This window comes from Adiantum capillus-veneris, chromosome 5 (genome assembly GCF_014529385.1).
Source record: "Adiantum capillus-veneris isolate H3 chromosome 5, ASM1452938v2, whole genome shotgun sequence".
Taxonomy (NCBI): Eukaryota; Viridiplantae; Streptophyta; class Polypodiopsida; order Polypodiales; family Pteridaceae; genus Adiantum; species Adiantum capillus-veneris.
The window spans coordinates 70,854,976-70,865,037 of NC_140935.1; the positions used below are offsets into that span (position 1 = coordinate 70,854,976).

The following is a 10,062-nucleotide window of genomic DNA, read 5'->3' on the forward strand; positions in this document are numbered from 1 at the left end:
AAATCAATTTTGATCAAGAGAAAAATTGAAAACAAAAACGTACTGCTCTGATACCATGTTGAGAGAGAAAGAGAGAACACAGAAGTAGAACCCCAAAGTGTGTAGAATACACACATGCGATGATGTATATATAGAGGGGACCTGGGTGCCATATATAGAGAAGCCATATATTGAGTAGCTTCACATATAAGCTTAACAGGTCCCGCTCCATTTCTCCTATTTTTGGGCAGTTTTTACATCAAGTGCAGCATTTACCATGGCTGACAACAACAACACAGATGTGTTCAAGATGTTTGCTGCTGAGGACAGGTTGTATGGGGACAACAACCCTATGTGGGCTTATATGATGCAACCTGTTCTTGTGTCAAAGGGCGTCTGGAACATTGTGGAGGGCATTGTTGTACGTCCTGGTTCTGAAGATGTAGGCGATGTTGAGGATGTTGCAGGTCTTGCTGCAAGGATTGCTGCTGTTAGAGTTGTTTTGCCTACGGCAGAACAAGCTTGTTGGGATGTTAAGGATTCCCAGGCTCATGCATGAATTGCATTGTCTGTGAAGCGCACCATTGCTCCTCACATCTGTTCAGCAAAATCTACAAAACAGGACTGAGATATTTTGGATGGTCTTTATGCAAGTCGCAATGAGGCAAAAAATGCTTTGCTGCGTAAAGAGTTGGAGTCGAAGATTATGCATGAGGAAGATGATATGGACACTTTCCTTGCTAGTGTCAAGGATATCAATGAGCAACTTATTTCTATAGGAGAAATCATTTCAGGCAGTTCCCTTGTGCAGACTGTTCTTGATGCCTTACTAGATTCTTACCAGACTTTTGCTAGTACTTGGAGACTTATGACCCAAGGAAATCCAGAAGTTGTCCAGTTTGATGCATTATGCACATTGTTGTTGCAAGAGTCACTTTCGAGAAAAAACAGGACTAGACAGCGTGCAGTTGAATAGGCTTTTATTGCTTCTCAAAGAAAGGGTGGTAATAGTAATGCAGCCACTTCTTACGGTTCTACTGCGAGTGGCAAAAATTCTTTTCCTAATGCTTTTGCTGGCAGCAATTTGTCTGGAAATTCTGGTGACAAGGGCACTGAAACAAGATGCGTTGCCATTATTGTAAAGCTAATGATCACTTGATCAAGTCGTGTCCTAAGTTGAAGGCCAAAGAGGCTAAGAAGAAAGAGGGTGGTTCCACTGCAAATGATGGTTCCACTACAAATGCAGCCATTGTTGAGTCTTCTCTGAAAGGAGACTGTAATGCTGATGTTGATGTAGAATGGGCTTTTAGCGCAGAGTGCACTTACAATCCTGCTATCCATGATGCATGCTACAAAGCACATTACCTCACATCGTGAATTGTTTACCTCTCTCGAGTTTGTCCCTCATGGGAATTCAGTCACTTGTGCCAACAACGCCTCTTATCCAGTTCAGGGAGTTGGAAAGATTGTGCTCACTACTGCTAATGGCAGCTCCTTCACACTTGTTGATGCACTTTATGTACCTGGGATCAAGAAGAATCTCTTATCTGTATCCACACTTGCTAGACTTGGACTTGTAGTCAAATTTGTGGATGACAGATGTACAGTTCATGATCTCAATTTTGGTGATGAAATTGTTGTATCTGGGTTTTTGTGTCGTCGGCTGTATAAGCTCACTTTGTATGACAAGTGTGGAAAATTTTTTGCAAATGCTGTTGCAGATTCAAGGGCTATTTCAGATGAAAAACTTTGGCATGCATATTTTGGTCATGTGAATTTTGCCAGTTTGCTGCGTTTGCAAAAATCTGATATGGTTGCTTCTTTGCCGCCTTTTGAAGCACCTGTCAAACATGTTTGTGAAGGCTGTATTCTAGGTAAAATGTAGTGTTCTAAGTTTCCAAAGGATGGTTCAGTTAAGGCCACATGCAGGTTGCAGCTTGTGCATAGTGATTTTTGTGGGCCCATGCAAACTCCGTCCTTGGGCAATTACTTGTAATTTGTGACTTTCATTGATGATTACTCCAGGTTTGCATGGGTATTTCCGCTTAAAGAGAAGTCCGAAGTTTTTATGTGCTTCAAACAATTTTTGGCTATGGCTGAAAATGTCTCGAAATGTACTATGGGCACCCTCCGTTCCGATCGAGGGGGGGAGTATATGTCTCATGAATTTAATGCATTTTTGGCTAGTCATGGGATAAAACACCAATGTAGAGTGCCTTATACACCTCATCAAAATGGTGTTGCTGAGAGGAAAAACAGGTCACTGACGAAAATGGCACGATGTATGGTTAAAAGTCAAGCATTGCCGAATTCTTTTTGGCTTGAGGCCATCATGTGTGCCACTTATGTACTTAACAGGTGTCCTACGAAAGCTTTGCAGTCTATTACTCCATATGAAGCATGGCATGATAGAAAGCCTTCTATTGAGCACATCCGTGTTTTTGGCTGTTTGGTATATGCTTTGGTGCCACAAGTGCAGCGCAGAAAATTGGATGATAAGGCTGTCAAATGTATTTTTGTTGGTTATAGTGCTGAAAGCAAAGGTTATAGGTTGTATTATCCGCAAACAAAACGTATTCTGGTTTCACGGGATGTGGTGTTTGTGGAAGATTCTGTTCAGCCTTGTTGTCATGTACTAAGACTGTGATGTAAGCTCGCAGGACATTTATGACACTTTGTTGCCTCTTTTCAGTGGTGGAAATACAAATGTAAGTTCCAATGAGGAAAAATGTACAGCCTATGGGGGTTTCTGAAAATGTTTAGATCAGCCTATTATTGATGCAGATGTACATGATGTACTTGATGAGGAAAGGGATGAAAATGAGGAGGCTAGAGGTATGCCAAACTGGCTAGTGCACACTTTGCGTGACAGTAAATTGGATGCACCTTTGTCTAGTCGTACTCGTTCAGGCTCTCGCCATGCATCTTATGCATCAGATTGTTATGCTTTGGCTGTGTCTAGCTTACATGATGTTGAGGAGCCTCTGTCTTTTGATGAAGCACAGAATTCAGAAAATTGGATGGCTGCCATGCAATCAGAATATGATGCACTTGTAGAAAATGACACATGGACTTTATGTGATTTGCCTCCTGGTAAAAAGGCCATTGGTATGAAGTGGGTTTACAAGTTGAAACGCAAGCCGGTAGTGAGATTGATCGCCATAAGGCTCGACTTGTTGCAAAGGGTTATGCACAGCAAAAAGGCATAGATTATGAAGAGACTTTTGCTTCCATTGTCGTATGACTACTGTGCATTTCATGTGCATTGGCAGCTCATTTTGGTTGGGTGTACATCAATTAGACATTGTTATTGCTTTCTTGAATGGTGACATATTTGGAGGAAGTTTATGTAACGCAGCCTCGCGGTTTTGTCATAAAAGGACAAGAAAACAAAGTTGTGCAAATGTAAAAAGGCTTTGTATGGGTTGAAGCAATCTCCCCGTGCTTGGTATGATAAAGTGACACTCATTTGGTCAAACAAGCTTTCGTATCCTCCTCAGAAAGCACATTGTATGTAAAGCCTGAGGGTGATGTACTTCTCATTGTGGTTCTGTATGTTGATGATTTGCTGATCATTCGACCAAATGAGAGACATATTGCTGAATGTAAGGCTGATTTGAATGCTACTTTCAAGATGAAAGATTTGGGGCTGTTGCATCATTACTTGGGTATACAGTTTAAGTAGTGTGATGGTGGTATTGCCTTGTGTCAGAGAAGTTACATAGAGACATTTCTATGTAAGTTTGGACTTGAGGATTGCAAACCTATTGCCACTCCCATGGAAACAAGTTTGAAGTTGAGTCTACATGATGTTGGCGATCCTGCTAATGTCACTCTTTATCAAACTATTGTTGGCTGCCTCATTTAGGCCACATAGTATTGGCTAATGGAATTACCACTGATGAAGACAAGGTAAAGGTGATCATAGAATTTCCAAGACCAAACACTGTACGAGAGGTACAATCATTTACGGGACATTGTGGATACTACCGACGTTTTATCTACATGTATGCTGTAATAGCAAAACCCTTGTATAGTCTAATCACAATCTTCATATGGACCGACAAATGTGAGGAGTCATTCTAGAAATTAAAAGAGACACTGCTATCTGCACCAATTCTAAAAGCACCAGATTGGTCAAAGATTTTCCATGTACATGTAGATGCTTTGGCATTTGCAATAGGCTGTATATTAGCACAACCAGGGGAGGGTAATACTGATTATGGATTTTACTGTGGGTTCACCAACCACTGTACCAGATCATGACTCGGTATGGGTGGTCGTAGACTGGTTGACTAAACCATGTAATTTTATTCCAACCAAATCAGCAATTAAGACTCCAGAACTAGCCAAGTTATTTGTGGAAAACCTTTACAAGTTGTATGGTTTGCCAAGTAACATTGTCAGTGATCGTGATCCCAAGCTGAACAACCATTTTCGGAGGGCTGTGTTCAAACGATTGGGTACACTATTGAACCTCAGTACAGTTGATCATCGAGACACAGATGGTCAGACTGAACGAGTTAATCAAGTGCTAGAGGATACGCTACGCGTATTGGTTAGCAAGAAACAGTCAGACTGGAAAGAATATCTACCTATTCTCGAGTTTGCCTACAATAGTGCTAAGCATGACACAACTGGATTTAGTCCTTTCATGCTCACATATGGTTTTCAATGTAGGTCACCTATTACGGTGGGGTTGGCAATCGAAAAACTCCAACAGGTTAAGGATTTTCTCCGAGACCACATAGATATGTTGAAACTCGCTCGTCAGAATGTTCGACAAGCACGGGATCGGTATAAGAAGTACGTTGATAAGAAACGTCCGCAAGTTACCTTTGAGGAAGGGGAGGAGGTATTTTTACGTGTGCCAAAACATTCAAAAAGGTTGAAAATTGGGCCAACGTTAACACCTAAATTCTCTCCACGATATTGTGGGTCTTTCAAAATACTCAAGCAAGTACGTGATCATACCTACAAGTTATTGCTACATACACATTCTCGTATTCATCCAGTGTTTCATGTAAGCCGTTTACATAAGCGGTTACATGGGGACGACAATGTCATTGGCCAACAGATTTTGGTTATGTACGTCAATAGGCCGGACTAGACAAGGGCAAGGCCGGACTAGGCAGTGTGGAAAAGGAGTCCAAAGAGCTAGTAGCTTGCTATATAGTGGGAGGTTGGGAGGTGGACTCCAAGTCACTAGTTCCCCTAGTCTTACAAATATTTGCTTCAGTGTTATGGAAGTAGCCGTCTATAAGATTGTCTAGCTCTTGAATTCATGGAGTAATGAAAGTTTGAAATCCATCAACACTTGAAGTGTTTTGATGCACACATCTGTGAGATTTCAGCTACTCATGTGGGAAAGATATTTCTAGCATTGCAATAGCCCCATCATTGTAACCCTTCTCATGGATAGAAGCAAAGAAATTGTGCATTATCTTGATATCAGTCATATTCAAGAATTGGACTACAACATAGAATGGCTACCTTGGTTTGAATTGTGAAACAGCACCATCAAACCATAACTAGTTTCTCTTGACACTATAGCCTTCACTTTTTAGCCACTCATTGTGCAAAAGAATCTAGTCTTGCACAAACAAAGTGTAGTGTGTTTTCTCATAAGAGATATAGAACTAACTCATCTTTTGAATGGAACAAAGCGCATCATGCAAGTATGACCTATGAGCCAAAGTTGTGACCTGAATTGAATACCAATCCATTGAGTGAACCTCATTATGGACCTTGAAGGAGCAGTTATCTGCAAAATCTACTACAAACATCACTACATTGTCACAATAGTTATGCAAACATTCCTTGAATAGTTTATCTTGTCATCTAGATGTAGTTGTGCTTGATGAGGTTCATTGATTTTCTTTGAATCAAGGAAAAGAAACACATCAGACTCACACTCGCCAAACCACGAGGTCTTTGCAAGATTTTGTGCTACCTTTCTCATCCACTTCATGTGTAGGAATCTCATCAAGAAGCTTCACAATCATTCTAGAGATATCATCACTCAATTCTGCTAGACACGATGATAGCCTATCAATGTACAATGTTTGCATATTCCCAAAAGACATCTTTTATGGTGATAAGCATTGTCAATAGGATTTGGGCACAATACAGACTCCCATAGGTCTACTAAGATTAAAAATGGGGCATTTGATGTTGTGCACTACGTTAAGTTGTTTGAACCAAGGCAATACCACCATCACACTCCTTAAACTGTATACCCAAGTAATGATGCAACAACCCCAAATCTTTCATCTTGAAAGTAGCATTCAAATCATCCTTAAACTCAGTAATATGTCTCTCATATGGTCCAATGATTAGCAAATCATCTACATAGAGAATGACAATGAGAAGTACATCACCCTCATGCTTTACATACAATGTGCTTTCTGCTGGACTATTACGAAAGCCTCGTTTGAGCAAATGAGTTTCAACCTTCTCATACCAAGCACCAAGAGATTGCTTCAACCCATAGAAAGATTTCTTACATTTTCACACTTTATCTTCCTACCCTTTAATGAAAAAATTGCTAGGTTGCATTACATAAACTACCTCAAGTATGTTGCCATTCAAGGAAGCAATCACAATTTTTGACTGATGTACATACCAACCAACATGAGCTGCCAATACACATAGAACGAAAATGCACAATAGTCATACGGTAAGTGGGAGCAAAAGTCTCTACATAATCAATGCCTTATTTTTGTGCATAACCCTTTGCAACAAGTCGAGCCTTATAACGATCAATTTCACTATCCGAATTGGTTTTTAGCTTGTAAAACCTTTTCGTACCAATGGCCTTTTTTCTAGGAGGAAAATCACATAAAGTCCATGTGTCATTTTCTATAAGTACATCATATTCAGATTGCATGGTAGCCATCTAATTTTTTAAATTATGTGCTTCATCAAAAGACACAGGCTCCTCAACATCATGTAAGCTAGACACAACCAAAGCATAACAATTTGATGCATAAGATGCATGGCACGAACCTGAATGAGTACAACTAGACAAAGGTGCATCCAATTTGCTGTCACGCAAAGTATGAACTAGCAATTTGGATATATCTTTCGCTTGCTCATTCTCAGCCCTTTTCTCATCAAGTACATCATGTACATATGCATCAATAATAGGCGGATTTGTAACATTTTCAAAAATCTCCATTGGTTGTACATTTGCCTCATTGGAATTGACATTCAACCTTCCACCACTGAAAAGAGGCAACAAAGTGTCATAAATGTCCTGTGAGCTTACATTATTGTCTCTAGTACATGACAACAAGGACTGAATAGAATCTTCTACAAACACAACATCTCGTAAGACGAAGATACGCTTTGTTTGCAGATGATATAGCCTGTTTTAGCACTTATATAACCAACAAAAATACATTTGACATCCGTATCATCCAATTTTCTACGCTGCATTTGTGGCACCAAAGCATATGCCAAATAGTCAAAAACATGCATGTGCTCAATAGAAGGCTTGCATAGTCAGTCATCAGATACCAAGTTAGCAAATACGGGAGTCAATTCCAGTTAGCCCAACCCTTGATCAACTGCAACGATGGCTACTTCATGGTAGGAAAGTGTGGAAAGACGAGGGCTTTGACAATGGAGTTTTGCTATAACAGGATGAAGTGGCCGCCTCTCTTTTTAAGGGACAATCTAGAACATGATGGATGTCATGCGGGTCGCTCTTGTGGGAATATTCGAAGCCCAAGAAAGTAGTGTCCATGCCTCTTCAGGAGACACCACCCATGTTTGGCTTCTCATCTTTGACATTACTTGCTTTACAGGGAGGAATTGGGGAACTGGGGATTGGGGATGAAACACCCTTGATGTATTGCTTTGTTGAACGTTGATGCCGAATGAGACCTCTAAAGGAGCCATTTCTAGTAATCAAAATTGGCAGTGCCGGATGAACCGAAATTTAGGTTCGTGTCATGTGCATACTAACCTTAGCCCCACAATGGTGTTGATTGAGTGGGATAGGAGGACGGTGGTCGTGGAAGTTGAAATCCAGCAAGGAGTGTGTATCAACTGACTTGCGGAATCAGCCTATAGCCCCAAAAATGAATTTCTCTGAAGCACACCACTGACTATAGATGGCGCAACCAGTCCCCTATAGCTTGAGGCTTTTTGGAATTATAGCCAGTGGTGAGATGACACGTGGAGGTGGCACTTCTAGAGAACCCAGCGCCAATGCCTTAAATGGGGTGACACTTCTATAACGACGTGTGGACTACAGATGGAGTATAAATGTAACAATAGATGCACGTAGACTGACAGAATTCACAAACACACAACGAGAATGCATATGTTTGCGCCAGTAGCCGCTCTGGTGTGGGTTGCGTTTGTAGCAACCGTTGCTCACTGCGGCGATCCAAGAAGCGATGGTACGTCTAGTATTCACCTGCAGCCGCTGCATGCTTGTCTTATACATTTACCTGTGTTTCATAACATAGATTCATATTAGGTTTACGACATCTTCAACTTGCGTTTTATGAAGCTGGACACCGTCGCTGCAATGCGGCCTCTTCAGCTTGACTGCTTATACCCTAATACATACACATGACACTCACAATATCACAGCTTGCATCTGCACAAGCCCATGTATGTGTGATTGCGTCTGTCGTCTGGTTACTTTATCTTGTTGTTGTTGCAGTTGCGGCACTTATTGCCTTCAAGAATCGAGTCCACCGCGATCCCAGCAATGCACTCGACAGCTGGGACCCCAACCTAGCACATTTTTTAACGTCATTTGCGATGACAACCGTCGTGTCATCAGACTGTGGGTTTTCTTGTTCTGCGTTTCAAGTGAATTGCATAGGATGTGCTCAAGGATTTCAATGTCGTCTTGATGAAATAATTTTCTAGCAGTGAGTTGCAACAAGATGGCCTTGTCGGAAGCTTGGCTCCAGAACTAGGCGACCTAGATGCCTTGCAATACTTGACAGTACATTTCTTTGCGACGCTTATAAGTGTAGAAAATGACGATACTTAGTGTTGACGATATACTGATCTACATGTTCTCTTATGCAGAGAGCTTCAGCAGAATTCTCTGAGCGGCCCAATCCCTCCAGAGCTTGCAAAGCTACATTCTCTCATAAGCTTGGATTTGTTCGCCAACCTACTGACGGGGCCTATACCTCAAGAGTTTGATCACTTTGAGTTCGCCCACAACCTTAAGTTTCTGTGAGTCTTTTTCTCGATGTCATTAGTGAGGCTGTAGTTATGGGCAATACTGTGTGGGGTATGATTGTAATGCTGCACATGCACACTAGCTAAATAATACATACAGACTCTCAAATTTTTCAATAAGTGTGAATTGCATTTTGTCATGCTCTGGTGCATGAAACGTTGAATGAGGATGATACATATGGCAGGCGCTTGGACAACAATAAACTGACAGGGGAACTTTTGGCATCGTTCGGTCTCACCGACCTCGCACGCTTGTAAGTCTTCTCCTACACTCTTCCAACATTCATTACCATCAATCTTGCCTCATGAAGCCTAGCCATTCAAATACATTGGGAGTAATTGTCTATCATTGCATTCCAAACAACTAATTGTTTGATTTTTGTGATGGTATGGTTATAAATAGCAATGTGTCTTGGAATCACCTAAGTGGATTTCTGCCTACAACGTTCAGTCGATACCCTATTAGCAGGTCTCTCTCTCTCTCTCTCTCTCTCTCTCTCTCATTGTGTCCCAATGTATCAGATATGCTATTCAAGTCTTAGCTTATTTGCCTCTACTAGTACGCTGACGTTTTGAATGTGGTGCAGCTTCCATCCAGGTAACGAGGGTCTTTGCAGTGGCGCTCCCATCAACAAGGCGTGCTAGATGTTACAAGGACAAGCAAAAATGTTATTAGCTAGCTCATGTCAAAACTTCTTGTTTTCCACTTCTCTTGGGGCTTGTAGCATTCTTGCACTCATTTATAGAGTCAAAGCACAAAAATAATTTTCTGAATGCATTTGAAAAATAGAATGGATTTTGTGACTAAACAGTCTTCCCCCCCCTGTCCCTCTCTCTCTCTCTCTCTCTCTCTCTCTCTCACACTCA

General features: G+C 41.2%; 1 protein-coding gene across 1 annotated transcript; it reads left to right on the top strand.

Moving 5' to 3' along the window:
* The first annotated feature begins 8,305 nt into the window (after positions 1-8,305).
* LOC147457507 (disease resistance protein BAK6-like) lies at positions 8,306-9,840 on the top strand. Its single transcript, XM_086513329.1, has 6 exons — positions 8,306-8,390; positions 8,660-8,789; positions 9,037-9,189; positions 9,381-9,449; positions 9,599-9,664; positions 9,783-9,840. Exons 1-6 carry the CDS (start codon positions 8,306-8,308, stop codon positions 9,838-9,840), a joined length of 561 nt encoding a protein of 186 aa, XP_086369455.1.
* The last annotated feature ends 222 nt before the right edge of the window (positions 9,841-10,062 follow it).

Coding starts and splice junctions, on each gene's coding strand:
- LOC147457507 (XM_086513329.1), top strand. CDS start 8,306: ATGCATATGTTTGCGCCAGTAGCCGCTCTGGTGTGGGTTGCGTTTGTA. Junction 9,450..9,598: donor CTCACCGACCTCGCACGCTT/GTAAGTCTTCTC, acceptor GGTTATAAATAG/CAATGTGTCTTGGAATCACC. Junction 9,665..9,782: donor AGTCGATACCCTATTAGCAG/GTCTCTCTCTCT, acceptor AATGTGGTGCAG/CTTCCATCCAGGTAACGAGG.